The 20,107-nt window shown below is 36.5% G+C and overlaps 5 protein-coding genes across 6 annotated transcripts; 4 read left to right on the top strand and 1 right to left on the bottom strand.

Annotated features, from left to right (window-relative positions):
• The first annotated feature begins 1,012 nt into the window (after positions 1–1,012).
• On the top strand, positions 1,013–2,891 carry LOC114526386 (tripeptidyl-peptidase 1-like). Its single transcript, XM_028547977.1, has one exon. It carries the CDS (start codon positions 1,048–1,050, stop codon positions 2,770–2,772), a length of 1,725 nt encoding a protein of 574 aa, XP_028403778.1. The 5' UTR covers positions 1,013–1,047; the 3' UTR covers positions 2,773–2,891.
• A 686-nt stretch (positions 2,892–3,577) lies between these two features.
• LOC114529122 (monocarboxylate transporter 10-like) lies at positions 3,578–8,177 on the bottom strand. Its single transcript, XM_028550872.1, has 4 exons — positions 7,532–8,177; positions 5,524–6,086; positions 4,578–4,950; positions 3,578–4,199 (listed from the first exon to the last, which is right to left on the bottom strand). Exons 1-4 carry the CDS (start codon positions 7,830–7,832, stop codon positions 3,868–3,870), a joined length of 1,569 nt encoding a protein of 522 aa, XP_028406673.1. The 5' UTR covers positions 7,833–8,177; the 3' UTR covers positions 3,578–3,867.
• A 747-nt stretch (positions 8,178–8,924) lies between these two features.
• LOC114531063 lies at positions 8,925–11,127 on the top strand. Its single transcript, XM_028552709.1, has one exon. It carries the CDS (start codon positions 8,977–8,979, stop codon positions 11,125–11,127), a length of 2,151 nt encoding a protein of 716 aa, XP_028408510.1. The 5' UTR covers positions 8,925–8,976.
• Positions 11,128–11,166: 39 nt separating this feature from the next.
• LOC114528262 lies at positions 11,167–12,889 on the top strand. Its single transcript, XM_028549895.1, has one exon. The coding sequence runs from the start codon at positions 11,197–11,199 to the stop codon at positions 12,556–12,558; it is 1,362 nt and encodes a 453-aa protein (XP_028405696.1). The 5' UTR covers positions 11,167–11,196; the 3' UTR covers positions 12,559–12,889.
• A 673-nt stretch (positions 12,890–13,562) lies between these two features.
• LOC114524874 lies at positions 13,563–19,148 on the top strand. 2 transcript variants are annotated; one of them, XM_028546093.1, is made up of 12 exons: positions 13,563–14,151; positions 14,454–14,570; positions 14,715–14,817; positions 15,071–15,110; positions 15,302–15,393; positions 15,539–15,634; positions 15,861–15,934; positions 16,042–16,075; positions 16,232–16,418; positions 16,507–17,742; positions 17,825–18,080; positions 18,313–19,148. In XM_028546093.1, the coding sequence occupies exons 1-12, from the start codon at positions 14,120–14,122 to the stop codon at positions 18,446–18,448; spliced, it is 2,403 nt and encodes an 800-aa protein (XP_028401894.1). In that variant the 5' UTR covers positions 13,563–14,119; the 3' UTR covers positions 18,449–19,148. The 2 variants fall into 2 exon arrangements, with proteins under 2 accessions (XP_028401894.1, XP_028401886.1); XM_028546085.1 differs by having other exon boundaries at positions 13,563–14,570.
• The last annotated feature ends 959 nt before the right edge of the window (positions 19,149–20,107 follow it).

Below are 20,107 nucleotides of genomic sequence, written 5' to 3'. Positions count from 1 at the left end.
TGTTATGGATTTCATGATTTGCGGTTAGCAAAGGGTGGCGGTTTGGGACTGGCATGGGTTCAGAGGGAAAATATTTCGTTCGCGTAACATGACGCTGAGTACGGAAATCCCAGGGAGTCTATACAGGAGCTGCAAGTAAATTTCTATGATACGCACAATACTTTTGATCATTTTTTTCCCTTTCCAAACGAGGAAAAGTGTACAAAGGATGCACATTCCTGATGCCCAATGCAATATTGAGTGCTGCTTAAATTCCCATCTACCGTGCACAAATTCTGTATTCATGCATGCGCGATGATAATAGTATTGAGTGAATCTCTGTAATGCGCACAAATCTGGCACAGATAATTTCTCTGCATTTCCAAATGCGCAAGTTTATGATCCACACAGGCCTATTGTGACACTCCACAGGTTGGGGAAGACTTTCTGTGGTAAGATCAATACCAACAAAAGGATACTTTTTTTTTGAAACTTGGAAATAAACAGGGACGCCGGAACAGGGACGCCTTTTACCAGCAGGAGCAAGGTGGGCAGAAGGAAGATGTCTTTTCAATTTAAAATACTTCATTGCAATCGTTAAAAATGCAGCCAACTAGCCCCACAGGAAAAAAACACACAGTGAGACGAAGCGAAACTGCCGATGTCTAGTGCGTGTCGAAATAAATGTATCCTTTCATGAATTAAACGTTCGCCCCTCATCCAACACTATATACTTCATTTCTGACAAATCAGCAGACTGTCTGCCATCAAAGTTCGGCAATAGCCAGTAGTTAATAGAAATCAGACATGCTGTTTTGCGGCCCTATGCCCCACTGGTGGCCACAAGGACTGAAGAAGAAGACATGCTGTTTAGTGTATGTCTTTCTGTTAAGTTTTGGGATTTTGGCCTGCATAAAAGATAAAACTCACTCACGTGGGTACCAGAATATGACATGACAAATGTTATTAATTGTTGACCTTGAGTGTCGTATAACAAGTTGTAATGACTAATGTGGTATCATGTGATGTTTGCGAACTGGTGCAAAAGGTGCAATACTTGGAGAAACAATGTTCTCGAGTAAATATTTTTTCATTTTAGCAATTTTATTGCCAGAAATTATTGCAATCCCGTTCTCAAAGGATGAACGAGTGTTCTTAGAGGTGGACCACGATATCGAGCAGTGGCAATCCGCAGGCTGGAAATTAACCCATCGAGTTTTCAATGAAAGAGTGCGTCTCGCATTTGCTATTAAACATCAAAATATTGCGAAATTGGAGGAAATTTTCTGGAGCGTTTCTGATCCGAAATCTGAAGAGTATGGACGTCATCTAAATATAAAAGAAATTAATAATTTGGTGAAGCCAACGGACGAGTCAATGAATGTGGTAAAGTCGTGGTTGCAAGAAGGCGGCGTTGATAGCAAACATTGTAACGAGACTATGAATTCAGACTATATCATCTGCGAAATATCATCAGTGATTGCTGAAATCTTATTGAATGGGGCCAGGTTATATCGTTTTCATCACAAAACAACGTCAAAATCGGTGATACGTTCTATTACGCATTATAGTGTTCCGAGAGAAGTCGCAAAGCATTTAGACTTTGTTGGTGGCTTATTACGTTTTCCTGCCTTAAATACTCTTAAATCAAGCAAACGCTCTGGCGCAGATTTTGTTCATGTTGGAGTATATCCAGCTGTATTGCGGTCAAGATACAATGTGTCGAATACAGTAGGTATGTATCCTAACAATAGCCAAGCTGTTGCGCAATTTCTTGAGCAACACTACAACCCCAATGACTTAAAGGAATTTTTTGCCATATTTGGGCGTGGATTTAAGCATCATTCTGACGTCACTAAAGTTGTTGGTCCGAATAGCGGACGGTCTGGTATCGAAGCTAGTCTTGATGTGCAATACATCATGAGCCTGGGTGCGAACATTCCTACGTGGTTCTGGAGTACAGCAGGAAGACATGAAAGTCAGGAACCGTTTTTGGAATGGATTATCGCGATAGGGAATATGAGCGAGGTGCCGAATGTTTTCAGTGTTAGTTACGGCGATAACGAAGATTCATTGTCAGTTGATTACATGAACCGTATCAATGTTGAATTTATGAAAGCTGGAGTACGAGGCATCACTATCTTGTTTGCAAGTGGAGACAATGGAGCTGGATGCCACAAAAACAAATTCCGTCCAAACTTTCCTTGTTCGAGTCCTTATGTAACCGCTGTTGGAGGGACCGCGTTCAATAACCCATTTGGTATCGATGGTGAATATGGTTATGAGATTAGTGGAGGTGGATTTAGCAATGTCTTCAAACGACCAAGTTATCAAGAATCTGCTGTAAACTATTACCTACAAAATTCTGGAAAATTACCTAATGCTTCATTATACAGCAAGACAGGACGTGGCTACCCAGATATATCCGCAGTTTGCAATCATTTTTGGATTGTTAATAACCTTGTCCCAGTACCAGGTGTAATGGGCACTTCCGCATCTACCCCAACAGTCGCTGGAATTATTTCTCTCGTGAATGATATGCGCTTGCAAAATAACAAATCTCCAATGGGATTTATAAATCCGTTTCTCTATTCTAACATGAAATCCCTATATGATCCAACAAGTGGGTATAATGAAGGTTGTGGTGAGCCTGATCGCGGGTTTTATGCCTTCGTTGGTTGGGATCCGGTGACTGGATGTGGAACACCGAACTACCCAGCTCTGGTTGAAGCAGCGTTAAAATTAGGAGGCAACTCGCCCCATGGCCATGATCACCGCTTATTAACGATCTGAACAATTGCAAGCATAGACTATCTAATCCAGTTCATGATAATTTTAGGGTAAGAATAACAACATAACGGGTCGGGTGATTTTTGTAGTTCATTGAGAAAAATAAAATTTGCTCACATCAACTTTGCTAATCTGTTTACATGAGGAACTGATTCGTTCCGTAGCAGTCTGTGCCAACACTCAATTGGCCTATTCGAAAAAGAGCAGGCCTGTTAGGAATTAGACGGAGACACGGCTATATAGTCAGATTAGCTCCTGCTGTATTAAAAATCATTTGCTTGTTTTCACTTTTCGCTGGAACAAATCTAATAAACCGAACAAAGCCAAAAACTTTAAAAAGTTATTTCATCAAAATTCGGAAACAAATTATTTTGAACTTATACAATAGAATCTTTGTTTGCCCTTGTTTTCTTTACTCTTTCGCTTTGCGCGAATTCACCTTGTGCTAAAACAGGCGTTGCGACTAGTTGAAATCAACGAATCAGATATGAACGCTTCGTCTTGTATTGTGTGTGGGGGAGGAACTAATCTATTAGTCTACCACTGGTGGCGAGTATGGTTCCGCGCCACGTAATCTTTTGATCATTTAGGCTTAATCGTAGTTATCGTACCCAATGAAAACTGGCCCGTGGTTCTTAAATACGGTTCGTAAGCTATAAAGTATATCGCCGGATACGGTACTCTCTCTTCGTGAAATTTCAGCCAACTTTACGTCTACGACCAAGTTTAATGACAATGTCAATGTAAATGATTCCGTTAACATTTTAGAAACGATTCCTTGTATATAAGAACTAGACAAAGTGCCAACTTGTTTTCATATAATTTGCCAATAATATAAATAACATATTATATATAAAAATTCCCTTTTTACTGACGTCAATGAGGGATAGGGCAGTGGTTTGACAGGGTTTCCATGACTATCATTAGCTACATGCTATATCAGTTTATGTACTGTAAGAATATACAAAAAGGCCACCCTCCAGCCAACAATTTAATAAAATATACGAAAAACACTTACTAAGAAACATATTATGCCGGTTTTTGGTTTTCTCTTGTAAGTTAAAAGAGAAAACTTAAAGTTGTAAGAAAAATAAAATCTCAAAGAATCTTGTCAAGATCACTTGTACTACTTGAACCTTTACTTTCAATGTTTAAAGGAGGAGGATCTGTTTCAAGATTTCCATCGAGATTGCAATTTAAAGCCGGAAGCAAAACGTTTTTCTCTGTTGAGTGATCCGGAATGTTTGTCATTTCGATGTTCTGTTCTGGTTGCTCGCAATTTTCGACGTGATAAATATCTGTTGGACGACTGTCAGTCGGTGCTTTTGAAAGAAAATGAACCGGACACAATAAAAGAAAGGAAAGAACCATGGTTCCGCCAGCAACAAAAAAGACTTTTTCATATCCGTTGGTTTCTCTATACAACCACCCTAAAAATTTAAATAGGCTCACTCTCAATGTTTTCACATCAAATGTGGTTTTGTTAAGCAGATGTTTCGATGTCATTGTCAGCTAGTAAAAGCCACTACTGTCCACAGAAAATCTCCTGACAAAGCCAACTGAAGGCTTAGATCAAAATGTTCTAAGGCATTTTCTTGTAATATTTTAGGTAACTGCATTTTATAAGAAGACCAGAAGAGGTTTGAAACGAGACATATTAACTATTTCAGCACAAATATGTTCTAATCTCATTGTTGCAATATAACTTATTTTTTCAGCAAATTGCCAAATTGAAGAAAAAATACTGTATCTCTACGAAAAAAATTCAGCAAGAAATGAACTGTGAACACAAAATTCAAAGTACATACCAGCAAAAGATGCACCAGCTGTCAATGGTCCTGCAAATGCAAAGAATAACAAACCAAGAGCTGGAGATATTCTTTGTCTGCCAACAATATAGGCAACCAATGTTGGAGCAGTTCCTACTATGCATCCTTCACATATACCAAATATTACCATATACACAGCAAAGCCTGCATAGCTTGAAGAAACAAACGGACAAGCTATCGTAGATAATGCCATTATACCAAGACAAATTTGAAACATCAGAAGTTTATTCACTTTTGGGTGATCAGCTAATTTTCCAAATACTAATCGGGCAACAACTGATGGCACTGACATAAAACTGATCAGCCATGCTGCATCTAGTTTAGAAATTCCACTGTTCGTTGCATATTTTTGCTGAAAAATATATAGAAGTAATATTTCATAAGAAAAAAGCTACTGATGCACCAACTCACACTAAAAGGTTATTATGGTATTATTAAGGCATAAAGGCATAGGAAAGGCATAGAAAAAATGAAAAAAAATATTTCCATTAATGGATAACTATTGATCGATTGTCTGCATCGAATCATTGTGTTATGTTCTTAAGATCATTATAAGCTAGTGGTCAGATAATGCATGTTAGCAGTTTTGTTGAACGTTTAGTTGAAATAAACCAGAAAATTGATAAAATATTGAGCAATATAATATACACTTATACTGATATACTTATATCAGATAGTACCCCCAATTAGGGGTCAGTGCTTCCCACTGTTAAATGGTATGATATTAGAGTAAACACCAATGAAAGGCACATCAGGATGCAATAAAAACTTAATTAGTTAATTAGGTGCATATAGTTGATAGGCAGCTTAACCCATTCAGTGCCAGTGTGTATTAATTAATTATCCAGCACAATACACATGACAGATACTAAAAACGTAGGGTGCACATCAGGCTGCAATAAAACCTTTTGGGTTAATATCTTACCACATGAATTATTGGAACATAATACCCAAAATTAAAAATAGTCAGTGCTATAGTCAGCATAGAAAATGCTGGAATACACCACAGTGAACAATCGAATAATTGTCTCCATGACTTCTTTGTTGAAGTATTCTCCTGTGAAACAATGGGTTCTCTGTAGGTTAGAGCTGCCATGATTAGACATGATGCTAATATTGCTAAACCACGCAGGGTCATTTTCCATCCAAATGCTTCTAACATACGTTCAATTGAAGGTGACATTGCTAGCCCTCCAACACCACTTCCTGCTGTGACAAAACCCATAGCAAATGCTAAATGTTTATGGAACAATTTTCCAACTATAACAAATGTTGAAGCATAACACAAACTAGAACCAGTTCCCCATACCACAGAATATGACAAAAACATGCTATAATCCGTTGTAACAAAGGAAGCCGCCAGTAATCCAACAATAGATATTATTCCTCCAAGGATAGTCACTATCTGTGGATTATATGATTCACATAACTGAGTTGCTATAGGGCTGATCAGGAAATTTAAACCAATTGCAGAGGAACCAATAAATGCTAAAACATATATAAGATAGATTATTTGTAACTTGATTACAAATACCATACTATTTGCAACTACATGCATTCCTTCTATATATCAATGCAAGAATAATAACCCAATGTTATTTGTACCCAAAACATATTGTACCTGCAAGGTGATTAACCTGCATAAATATAAAATGTATCCGGATAGTCTATAATAGTATAAGTTGATTTGTTGAAAAAGCAGCCTGAACTGTATTAGTTTTCCAGGCAGCTTTAAAGCAGCAGCTGTAAAGCAGTTTTACTGGTGCAACCTATATATACACTCAAACAGTGGCATAGCCAGCCTGATGATTTTGTCCTGCTATGTAAATTTCGAGTTATTATAATTATTCATTTCTTTATAGAAACTTATTGTTTTCACAGTCAATGAAAACCAAAATATTAGCATAGCGGGACAAATCGTCAGGCTGGCTATGCTACTGCACTCAAATACTTGTCACTCTCTCTTGTACGGAATTGCATTGGGCTACAATGAAAATTATTGAAGAGATAGATTTGTCAATAGAAGTGTTGACAGCCACCATAGTGGGTGCTAGCTAACATGTCATCAAAAAGTTATTATATTTTTTGATAATGATGACATAATATAATTGACAGTATTGAAACTTATTCTTATGTAAAAATGAACCTTTTTGAGTATATACTATCTTTCCCAATTTTCTGGTATATAATGGGCAATTATAAAAATCATTAATACTTCACACATTGACCAATTTAATAAACTATACCGCTTTACTATAGAGCTAGGACGGGTTTTATACGGCTTCGGTTGAGTCAGACTGCCGCTTTCTCGCCAAATCCTCTTTTCATGTGGCAAAGACAAATTCGTCGTACGATTATCTACAACCCATTGTCTTTACTCACGTCTCAAGGAAGATTTTCTTTCAACAATACCATATAAACGATAATGAAAAAACTCAGTAGGCCTATATATTTGTGTCATCAAATTGAGAGCTTGTATTAAACTTTCGTTTTTGCAGCCAAAAAAAGCCCCGCAATTCTAGGGACTTGTTCAAGCAAAAATGAAGGGTCTTTTGTAATTTTATAATAGTCAATAAAATGAATTAGGATAGATCGTATCATAGACAAAAATATGACATGGTCGTAAACGTCGTATTGTCTTTATGCGATTGAAGGGCTCAAAGCACATTGCTGTAATTCAAATCTGAAAAGTCCTACATTTTTTTAACTTATGTAATGTAACACGTACCTTAATTTTTTTAATTTTCATACAAAACACAATTGACTCAATTTATAGCCCTCAAATTAATACACGTGTACAAGTATAAAATAGGCATTTGGGCCTTTGCTGCTTATGCGCATTAACTAGAAAGACTTGTTTTGCTATAAATTTAGTTTTAAGGATTTATTTAAACATCAGGTTGACATTAATTTATAAACATTTACCGCAATACCTGAAGTGCTTTCATCCCACTCAAATTCTTTGAGGATTTGTAGATACATGTTTCCAAATGAATTGTGGATTCCCATAACAATAAACTGTACTATAGCAGCAGAAATCAACGAAACACAAGCCCAACATCCGTCTTGAACAATACGAGTTTGTCCACAAAACAAACTAAAGTTATTTCTTTTGTCCATGTTGTTTCCTTTGAAGCGTCTTGTAAAGTGTACTTCGTTCTGGATCATTGGCTCGCGACAAAGAATCGAATTGCGATATTGTTCGTTTGTTGACGTTTCCCGCTGTCTCTCCATACAGTATATCTTAGTAATACATATTTCTTCCTCCGAGTGATGTTATAAATATAAACTAACGGAATATTTTACATGTTTAAATACATATCTTGCATCCTGCGATTAATGTCTCGTTCTGCAGTAATCCCTTCTCTCTCACCGCGAAGTATGGCCTGTTTCCTTTTGCTACGAAAAATTATTTTCGTGCGAATAAATAACGTGGACGTGACATAGAGCGCAGCACGAGAAGTCTCACATCTTGTTAAAATTGTTTTGTTCATGCTGGTTTTACAGGAACGTCTCAATAGCAACAGATCTCTGCACAATGAAACATCGCGTGAGGTTCGCGTGGGTGCTTGTCATCGAAAAACATCACACCTCCTGGTTACCGGTAAAACGCGAACATGGAAAATGCTAGGAAAATGCGGACATGGTAAACGTTTATAAAAATGGTAAACGGTAAAATGTTTACAATTGCATACTTGCATTGCATTATTTTAACACCTATAAAACGTAGCTCCAAAAGTTTTAATTTTGTTGATTAAATGAACGATTTACAAACGTTATATCTAATTGAGACTAGCCAGAGGAAACGAATAAGAGCGTCATTGATTTACTCCCTAAATTCAGGAGAGGTAAAATTAGAATAGGTCGTGTTGAATGCAAGAATATGTCATTTTTTCGTCGGAAAGACATAATTGATTTCAAACGTCAAAAGCTTCATGTTTGAAATATTCCCCTTGAAGTGCTGATGGGACAGGTGTGATGCTTCAATGACTCTAATTGGCTAGAAGAATTGTGCCATTATACAGCTCATGAAACCCTAACCATAAGTTCATAACTATCTTATTTTATATTTTTGATACTGTCAACTATGACAACTATCAATCAAGGAATGCATTTGTATAATTTGATAATTAGGTTCACCCGGATTTCTTAGCCGCCTATGATAATGAAATGGTGCAACAATTACTGAATAATTGCTGAATAACTTCTCATGTACCACTGTGAACTGCCACAACTGTCACTGATTACAGATCAAGAAGAAGGGTATAGCAATATAATCACGTGCCGTATGCCCGCATCACTATATCACTTCTTCCGGTTAGGTTGCGCGAAGGTGGAAGAGTATTATGGTTTGAAGTTTCATTTTTGAGATATAAGTATGGATGGCAAATCTATTTTACTTCTTACTTTTTTTACGAGTTTTAGCAATATCTGTGTTACATCTGAGAAAAACATCTATATCTTCAATTCAACTCTTAACCATAACACCTTGGACTGTTTCAAAAATTCAAGTGTTTATTGCAGGGATTTGGACTATGTTCTCGGAATAATTTCCAACACATCGGAACACAAATATCGAAGATCGATAAAAATTCACGTGCTCGGAGAACAATTACTGCAGAAAAATCATAACCTTACAGATTTACACAACTTTGTATTGAGTGGGTATGCAGATTCTGTAATCAGATGTACGTCACGTAAAGGGTTGATAATTTTATCAAGTGAAGATATCGGGATTGCAAACTTGACATTCTTAAACTGTGGCTCAAAACAAGCGTCTCAAAATAAGAATACCATATTTTTTTTGGCTGGGTTATTCTTTTCAAATATCACCGATATAACTGTAACTGGTTGCATGATTACAAACAGTACTGGTATTGGCATGGCACTATTAAATGTTGGTGGTCATGTGAATTTCATCCATACACATTTTACTGGAAATAAAAACAACTCAATGAATGGTAGTAAGATTCATCATGGGCTTGCATATGTTGGAGGTGGACTAATAGTTGAATTTAACAGTACAAATGCTCAGCATTCAAGTAATAACAAATATTATTTGTATAATTGTACTTTTATCAACAATGGTTGCACATGGAATGCAAAAAATGTAACAGATCCAACAGAGGCTGATAATAAACATGTTATCTTTGGATGTGGTGGTGGTATGGCTATGGCATTTAAAGGAAAATCTAAAAATAACACTGTTCATATGGAAAAGTGTAAATTTCTAAACAATTTAGCAGACTGGGGTGGTGGATATTATTTCCTATTTGAAGATAAAGCTAATAGCAATTTTGTTTTGATGAAGCATGTGACAATAAAGTTCAACCATGGTGTCTTGTCTGGAGGTGGTGGTAGATTTTTCTTTAATCCATGTTTCAATCTGACAGAAATGACATATTTGCAACCAAACTATTTCATGCAAGAAAACTGCTATTATTTTAATAATTATGCAGGTTGGGGTGGTGGAGTATCTGTATTTGGATCCAGCCTATCTAGCACAACTTTATCTTTCATTGACAGTCATTGGGTTCAAAACAAAGCTCTAGTTGGAACTGCATTGGGATTTTTGTCAGGCTTGAATACACAGCAAGGATGGCTGAACAAGCAATTATCTTGTGGTGGGATGCCATACAAAGTTGAACTTCTAAATTGTGAGTTTAAATGCAATAGCATCACAGACAAAGGAAGTTCTGAAAACTTTATTGTTGGCACTGGAACAATTTATGTTGAAGAAGCAGCGATTAACATGGAAAATGTGTCTTTGTCTTTTAACAAGGGGACTCCTTTAGTACTAGACTTGAGTGATGTTTCTATTTCTGGCAATGTCAGTTTCCATAACAACAGTGGTTATGAAGGAGGGGCAATAGCCCTCTATGGAAGATCAAAAATCATTCTTAAAAAGGATTCAACCCTTAACTTTACGTCAAATTCAGCTTTTTTGAGAGGGGGTGCAATCTATGCATATTCCCAGGGACCAAATCTTAAGGCATTTCATGCCAACCTGCTCGACAGATCTACCTGCTTTTTCACTTATGAACTTAACAAGCCTCCAAATGACTGGTCTGCAACAGTCATATTTGAGGACAACATGGCACCAGACAAATCGGGTAAATCAATATATTGTGATACCTTGCAGTTTTGTAGAGTTTATGGAAGCATATCTAAAGCTTTGGAATGGAAACCTTTTATTTATGTCAATAGCAAAGTTGGTGAACCAGAAATAGTTACAGATCCTGTTGAGATTTATACTTTCAATTACAATTGGGTTGGATTTCCAGGACAAAAGCTTACCCCAAAAGTGACATTGAAGGATGAAAAAGGTCAACCAACAAATGGACTGCTAAAAATGTCATTGTCTAATTCAGAAACAGGTGTAAATCTGGGGGAACAGGTTTCTGAATACATCTATATTTCTGATGATAAAAGTTCGGTTCCAATCAACTTTGTCAGCAACAATTTGAAAGAAGAATTTAATTTGACGCTAAGTTCGGTTTACACACAAATCATTAAAACCACTGTTTGATAAATACAACTTCTTGCTATGGTGGCTATGATTTCACTTTAAAAACGAAATGTGTCTGTCTTTCCCAAGATGAATGCCATATGGATATTTAGATGTGGTGAAGATGGAAAAACAGTATATGTAAAAGAAGGGTATTGGGCAACAATTGGCAAACACCCCCAATTTATAGTTTTGCCATGTCCTCTAGGTTACTGCAAATGTGATCATAAAACAGCAAAATCTGATGAATGTATCTTCACTAAATTCCATAAGAATACTAGCCAGTGTGAACATTATAGGCATGGAAGGTTATGTGGCTCATGTGACGAAGGATATAGTCTGGTAGTGGGTTTGAATGAGTGTAGAAAGTGCCCTAGTAATATAGGTCTTTTATGGCTGCTTCTTCTTCTTGTAGTTGTGACTGTGGTTGTTTTGGCACTTATTTACTTTCAGATTGATTTCTTCTCTGGTCCTCTAAATTCATGGCTTTATACCTATCATATCGTGTATTTTTTGCCTTATAAAAATAAGTATCTTGACCCATTTATTACACTTGTGATTAGTATAACTTATGGTCAATTTGACCTGAGCACAGGTAAATGTCTTTGGAAAGGAATGGATGCACTTCAAAAGCGTACTTTTCAAGTTATTGTGCCTTTTTACGCTGTTTCCTTACTCTATTTCATTACTAAACTTCTGCGTTATTTTCCTAATCTTCCTTTAGCTGACCATTCTTTTCACCATGCCCTGGTAACCATTGTAATTGTCTTATACGCCTTTTTGATAGAAACTACTGCATCCGTTCTTATGCCTGTGAAGGTTGATGGCGTTTGGTATGTCTTTCAGGAGGCTGATGTAGAGTTTTTAAGTAGATCTCATTTACCTTACGCCATACCTGCTTTCTTTATCCTTGCAGTTATTGTTATACCATTTCCCTTTGTTATTGCGTTTAGCTCTTACTTTACAAGAAGGTTTCAATGTTTACGTAACTTCATACCTATGTTCGAAGCTCTTCAGAATCCATACCGTCCGAGCCGTACTTGGTTCGCTTCTTATTACATCTTCTGTCGTTTGATCATTATCTCATTGCTAACTTTCAGACCCAATTTCGAACACACACTTTTTCCATTTTTGGAGGCTGTTTGCGTCATATTTCTTTTGGTATTTGTTCTTCTTCGTCCTTATAATGAAGACAATTCTGTTTATTTTTATGTTGATACATGTTTCTTATCTCTTCTCTGTCTGATCATCTGCGGAATGAATGCCGTGGAAGGTAACGAGGACAGAGTAACCATACGTTTCTTGTGCGTCTTGGTAAGCATTCTGATATACATTCCTTTCGGTTATTCGCTGGTATTATTCATACGGTATGCATATATAAAGTTTACAGTTTATAATCAGGGACGTCGGGAAAGACAACAACAGCCTTTGTTGCAACAAAGTTATCACTAGACCTATCCATTATTACGTCTTTCTCTGGTGGCCTCGTTCCCACATTCTGGAAGGCTATAAGCACACATAACTTTTCTACGAAAACTTACAAAAAACCGAAGTCATTCCGCTTGGTCTTCTGCAAAATTTGAGCCTCGAGAAAATACTACACGCATAAAAACGAGGCAATTAGGGAAGCAATAAACGTAAAGGTTTGGGGCCGGTGGTATCAAGCCCGTTAACTTAAACGGTGGATAAGTCAAAATTAAATACCACTCTTAGAACTCTCTTGGATGAGTCAACTTGAATATTATGCACTGAAGATGTAGTTGTAAACAGTATCTTTGTATTAAGGTTAAAAACATTCAGTTTGCTTGTTGAATAAAACGATAGACTTACTTTCTATTTTGAACTTATCCACCGTTTAAGCTAAACGGGCTTGATACAACCGGCCCCTGTTTAGGCTGACACGGCTGACATCATCGTTTGCCGTCATGAAGCAACTCGTGACTGCAAATGCTTATCAATTTGGATTTAATCTGTTCCGTCGGCTATCCGGTACCGTGTGTGTGAACGGGGCCTTAGAGTCTTAATGGGGTTTAATCAAATACTAGTATTTTAATGATTTACAGTGGCGTAGCCAGCCTGACAATTTAGTCATGCTATGCTAATATTTTGGTTTTCATTGGCTGTGAAAACAATGAATTTCTAAAGAAATTGATAATTCTAATTTACTTGAAATTTGCATAGCATGACCAAATTGTCAGGCTGGCTACGCCACTGATGATTTAACGAAATAGATTACTGCTAATATAGATGTTGGGTAAAAAGTAATAATTTTTCACTGAAAAAGTCAAAAAGTGTCTTTTAATACTAAATAATTTATTTTAGCTTTCCTGTTAAACATTTTAATGATACAGAATAGATTATTATTAATATAGATGTTAGCTAAAAGATAAAGTAATTTTCAAAAAGTGTCTTTACTCTTTACTAAATATTTTAGCTTTCCTCAATGGTTTTGTCTTTTGGGGGTTTTTTGTACACCCTGTATATCGAAATTCATCGACGATGTTCAAAAATAACCGACATTGCGACAATGGATTGCAATTTTAAGGGTGCACATTTTTCAGAGATCCAAGAGTTACCACACAATTTTTTTATAACCACTTCAGGGACGCCGGCGTTTCGAACAAAGCAATTTAAGCCTCCAGGCAGGAATTGAACCTACGCCTCTGCGAATCCGGAACAGTGTTCAAAATAAGTCCTGAAAAAGAAACTTATATATATATATATGATTCCAATTGAAAGGAAAATATATCAGTTTTTCTATTGCTATCAATGCAATATCAGCGCAAACGGATACCTGCCAATACCAAGAAGAATAAAAGGCATTATAATATTGTTTCCATAACACCACAATATATATCAACAAGCGTGGTTACCAAGCTAGTATAGAAATATGGCGGCTCGATCACTCAGAATCTGACTAAGGAATCAAACCTCTATTTGACTTAACATTTATAAACTTTTTTCCAGTACGAAATTATACATTGTGTCTTTGGAACTGTCTTTAGGTTCTACAATGTCACACTCTCCATCCAAGTCAAGGATAAGGTATCCGTATGAATATAAAGTGACTGCATGTCTGAGACTCACCGAGTGTCAGTGTGTCACTGTTTGAATACATCGATTTGATCATATATACATATTACAAATTTATCGACTTGTATAGTCAGTATAGAGAATTCGTGTATCTACGCTACCTTTCGAAATCAGATAGTAATTGATGTTCAAATTCTTCGCCTTTTTAAACCTGTCATTGTCAAGATGTTTAAATGTATTCTTCAAGCTTCATGTATTAAAATGACATGTTTATATAATAGAAAGAAAATATATATTCTTACTCCTTTCTTTAGTGCTCTTGAAAAGCTAAAACAAAGTAATGCTGCCAAACTGGAGTTGGAGACTAAGAAAATGGAAGAGAGAATTCGCTCTCTGAAAGAAAAAATGGTGAAGGAAAAAGAAGAACGAGAGTAAAAAAATATTAAACTTTCATTAAACATAGAGTTTTAATACATATTTTAGTTGATAATTTTAGGTATTTTAACTTATGGTCTGAAAACAATTAGAAGGTCGTATAAATATTTTTCAAGTTAGCATCAATATTTTACATCTAGACGTCTTGGTGGCTCTCGTTGGACATCAGGACGAACTGGGCCATTGACTAAGACTACCAAAAAATCTCCAGGTTCAAAGAAGAACCACCTCAATGGAAATAAGGTTTGATGCAATGTTCCTAGGTGCAACCCCCCCTGCCATTTTATTTTTCTTTTCATTGCATGACCATTAAAAATATATCATCGATTAATAGATAGTGTTTGTTTAAAAAACTCGGATGTAAATTACATTAACTGCTAAGAAATGATGTACTGCATTATTTACTCTCACATATACAGTGCAACCCACAGCTAGTGCCCTTAGTAGCTATGCTATCGCCACCTCCTATTTTTACTGTGTTTTAATCTATTTCCAGGTTGCTAGGAAAATAAAAGTTTTAACTGATGAGCCAGTTGGTACGTATTCATTGAATGAACACCTCACATCATGTGTTTAACACTTTCAAGAGCAAAGGGGGCTTTTTCAGATTGTTTGAAAAACCTTGCAATAAAACAGGGCCGTACATAGTGGCATGAATATCTCTTATAAGCAACAAAGTACCGTACCAAATTTGGTCTTTGCACCCACACAATTTTGTATAATTCAGACCACTATATACAAAAAGCTCCAGCCGTAACTGTTGCCAAGGCTGCCGAAGTTAATCTTTGTGGTCAATGTGAAAATACTGCATCTTCATGGGTAAGACATTGTTGTTTTTCATTGACATTGTAATAATAACTTATCTAATATGCTAAAAGAAAGCATGCATAGATGTTATAACAAACAACTTGCAAAAAAACAAAGAGAAAAGTACTTATGCATAAGTACTTTTATATTTTTTTAGCTTTGTCATGAATGCTCTGAGAGATATTGTGATGCCTGTTTTAGTCAATTTCACTTAAAAGGTGCTTTAAGAAAACACACAAAGACAAAAATTCAGGTAAAAGTATTCTGAGATATAGAATATATATATCAAGTGTAAATTTCTAGTTATTAGAAATATCATGTGAATTACACAATATATAAGACCTGACCAGGAACAGTTGCAAAAAATAGGCAACTATATTATCCTCAGGCAGGAATGAAACCTGTGCCCTGCAATTCCTGTGCAGTGCTCTAACCATTGAGCTAGAGCCAGTTGCTGAGCTTAAACCACAAATTTTTAGACTGAAGTTTCTGGAAAAACTAAGTATCAACAAAAATCACCCTCAACATGGAGACAAGATAATTCAATTTTAAGGTGAGTTAGTTATGTTAAGCCACATTCTGATATGCATGTACATGCAGTAACTTATACAACATATATGTTATCTAATATTTTTTATTTTATTTAATCTTTCCTTTCAGATCACATGGTGCATCAACAGATTCACATCCCATGGTATGTTTCATGAGTAGCTATATGTATGCAGTGCCTGCAACATTGTATTCCTCAACATCAGTTTAGATTTAAGATCTGGAAGCACATAAAGTGTCTTCAAAACATGGAGTCTTAAAAATTCCTAGTGATCCTCAGTCATGCTAGTTGTTTCTATAGGCAGCTGATGAAGAACATATAGCAACTTCGTCTACTGAGGGTAATGATCACATGAATGGCTCATCATTATTGAATGGCAGTTATGACGAAGAAGAAAGTGCCAACTCGTTTGCTCAAGCTTTACAAGAATGGAGAGACCAAAATAAAGCATCTAAGACCAGTCCAAGAAATCCCCCTAACTGTACAGGTAAATTTCAAATTTCAATACTACATCCAACCTAGTCCAAGTGATGTTCATTGAACTTTGACATTTGCTATAAACTGGTTTGTTATAGATACATCTTGTGGAACCACGAACGAGTTGATAACTGACCAAAATGATAAGAAAGAGTTAACGATTAAGTTTAATTCATCAATTTCCTACGGTGATCGTTTGTTTTTGAAAAAAAATCGCGAAAACAACCTAGCCTCGCAAAAATTAGCAGAAACAGCAATTGAGAGTGAAAATAATAAGGAAAGAAAAAGTAAAAATAAAGAAATTGACAATGGACGATCAGATGTCTTACATGAAGAAAATAACGAACTAGCGAGTCCCTTCGATCTAGACTATAGAGAGATGATTCAAAATGCAACAACAACAGAACCTGACCGGGATTTCCCGATTTCCCAGGAAAACATGTCATCTCACTGTGCTGTGTCGGTTAAAGAAATTTTACCTCTTGAGTTGAGCATTAATCAGGACGATCAAGGAAGCACTTGTGTTGTAGAGGAATGTGAAAAAGCAGAATCTGGTGAAATTAGGCCAACATCCAGACATGGAGCAGTTACTATTCGCGAAATGTATACATCCGGAAGTTCCGAGGATTTACAGCAAGCAAACATTGCTTCAAACACTCACAATTACGTGTCACCATCGATAACAGCAAAACCCTTCTTTTTAAAACCATCTGGGAAGGCAAAGAAACAGCCAGTAAGGACTATGTCTGCTGGACGTAAAAAAACACCACGGAAGGACGAGCGACAACGTAGCATTCTTATGAACAAAGAGACGCAAAGTCCCAAAATGTCATCGATGAAAAATAAGCATCCTGGTAAGCAGTCCCCGGTACATCAAGTCATGAATGAAATATCACCGAGCATAATTGAGAATACGTCAAAGAAACAATCGCCATTGAAGAAAAATGATGTTCATCAACGTCCAAGACCGCCATCCAGAAATAATAGTAGCAACGAAACACGGGTTCCAACTCGGCAAGCATGGAAACCTAAACATTCCCATAAGGAGTTATCTTCATTTTTCCTTGCCGGTGTGGATAGAGAAAGTGAGGATATAGAACAATGTGAAGATGAACATAATGAAAGATCGTCTTCAACTCCAATTACAGATCTTGGCCGGGGTTCTTTGTTACAAACGTGGAATCCAGTCAAGAGTTTTACACAACTTACGACTCCCGATTCAATCGATTTATCATCAAGTGTGGAGAAGAGCATGTCAGTCCCTGATGAACATTATGCCACATCTGAACATTATGCCACATCTGCTTCTTCTGAAGAAAAACATCTTGATAGAGGTAATAATAATTTGACACGTCCTTTCTAAAGACGTTGAAGTAAATATTTTTATGTAATTCAGTGCAATTTCATCGCATATAGGCTCTACCAATTTAGACGATCTCCAATTGACTAGACCAAAATTCCAAGAATTAAAAGGTTTGCATCGAAGTGTAGGATCTAAAGACGATTATCGGAACATTGAAGAGGACGAATTACTGGAATTGAAAGCACTTGATGATTTTGGCACAGGGGACCAAGATGATGATGATCTTGCAACTTTAAATGATTTAGCCTGGGAACTAGCATCTTCAACAGGGAGACTTACACGATGTGAGGAAGATTTACCTTTGGATAGGTAAGTGATTATACCACACGGTTTATTCAGGGTTTGTGTTCACTGCGCATTCTCGTCAGCGGGAAAGGTCAGGGTGAATCAGGCCGCGGAAAAGAAACGAGAAAGTAACTAAATATTCGGAAAGTAACTAAACGCCTTTCGAACAACCGGTCCCAGATAAATTTTTTCCACAACATATAGTCAATTCTTACATGCAATATATTCACTTTCTTGTCTTCAATATAATTTGTAGTGATGACGACAGTATAGAAGATAAAGATGGCGGTTCGGGGCTTACCTCTCCTTGTACTTTGGAAAGATCTTTTCGGGAGAGCATCATGGACGACTTTGAAGAAATGGAGAGAAAAATTATGGAGCAAGATCTCTGATGGACCGTACACGTGAACTCGGTTTCCCAGATTCAATGCAGCGTGACATGATTTTGAGAAATTAAAGCAAGGCGTGAGTCTTTATATGAAACCAAACGAGCTCTTGCTATTATCTAGATTATTACACCAGGATCATGTTCTTTACTCATTTCAATACCTCAAAATCATTTCACGCTTCGTTGAATCCCGGCTAAGCGGGAGATGTGGCAGCCCCCTAGAGCTGTAGTGTACAAGAAATTACCTTGAAGAAGACTTGACATTGTCCGCTTATTAAAGTTATTGTTTATAAATCAAAATGATTGTATTTCAAAAATTTATAAAGCCTAATTTTGCGCATGTGTTTCGTTTAATGACATGTATATCCTCACGATAACTGAAGATTTTGTTTGTTGATGGCCAGCATGAACCATCAACCTTAACATTCTCTAGAATGTACGTTGTTGAAATTCTGCGCATTGTGAGATGTTTTACCCAGAACTCACAAAGCATGAAAGAGATTTAATACGTTGAAGTATCAATGTAAGCTTATTCAAAAACTATATTAAAGTAAACGAGCCTGGGTTTATTGAGGCATCTTGTCTAAGTATAAAAAGGCTAGTATTTGTAATTCAAACGAAATCGTTATTGTACTAATGTGCTGCTCGTTACACCATTTGGATCCCACTAGCGGTACAATATAAGGTTAAGAATAATTTGAATTACAAAGACTATAAAAAAATACTATAAAAATTATAGGAATCATATACATGGTTATAAATTCGAATACCTGAGTAGCATGCCAAGCCTTCTGCTGCATCGTTTCAGCAGCTGGTCAGCTCTATACGAATCTAGAAATCAAATGTTCCAACAGTTTATTTATCAAGCAAATTGAATAGGGATATTATTTTTCAGTCTTGAACCATAAACCATGCACTTTGCTAAGCGTACGGGGTAACGTCCGCCTATTGTAATTTGCCACTTCACCAGGTGTCCCGGCTTTATACCAAACTAAAATATTCGATGGACAATTGAACGTCCATATCCCCCATTGACATGCAAACTCGAAAACCTTTTGTTATTGTATTTTTATCACTGTCGTATTAGTTTTATTTCAGATCATTACTCCCCTATTCTTGCGGTACGTTTACAAAATAATTTTGATAGCATGTAAAGATTTAAATATAAACTGCGAGTATACCGCATTTCCGAATAAGATCGATTTGTTGAATATTACATAATCACATGAACTTGGGAGGCCCCAACCCTAATAACTTTGGTGAAACTTTACTCTGTTTCATCTATCGGGTTACTCTGTCTCATATATATAACATATTGTGTTTTTACATGTCGTTCGACTATCCGTGAAATTAGGGTACATCATAGCGTTGGCGAAATCGTCAAAGACTATAGTTTTCACCCTTATTTTGGAATCTAGCACTTTACACACTCGCTATTGCTTATGTGTGCGGTTTGTTGTGAGGGATTCAACTCGAACTCGAAGATCTGATTATCGTCCTCACATAAGTCAGTAAGTCACGTTCACAAGTCTCATCCCAGAAAATGGCAGACACCTTACGGTGTTCAGCTTACAGTAACAAAGACAAGGCTTGTTATACTTAGTTTACTTCTGAAACCTCGCCATTTCTATACAATACAAATACTAAGTTAAATACAACAAAT

The sequence above is a fragment of the Dendronephthya gigantea genome, unplaced genomic scaffold (assembly GCF_004324835.1).
Source record: "Dendronephthya gigantea isolate DGI-Jeju-01 unplaced genomic scaffold, DenGig_1.0 000001F, whole genome shotgun sequence".
NCBI classification, from domain to species: Eukaryota; Metazoa; Cnidaria; class Anthozoa; order Malacalcyonacea; family Nephtheidae; genus Dendronephthya; species Dendronephthya gigantea.
Note: the sequence above shows the minus strand (reverse complement) of the source record. Positions and strands in the feature narration are given on the sequence as shown.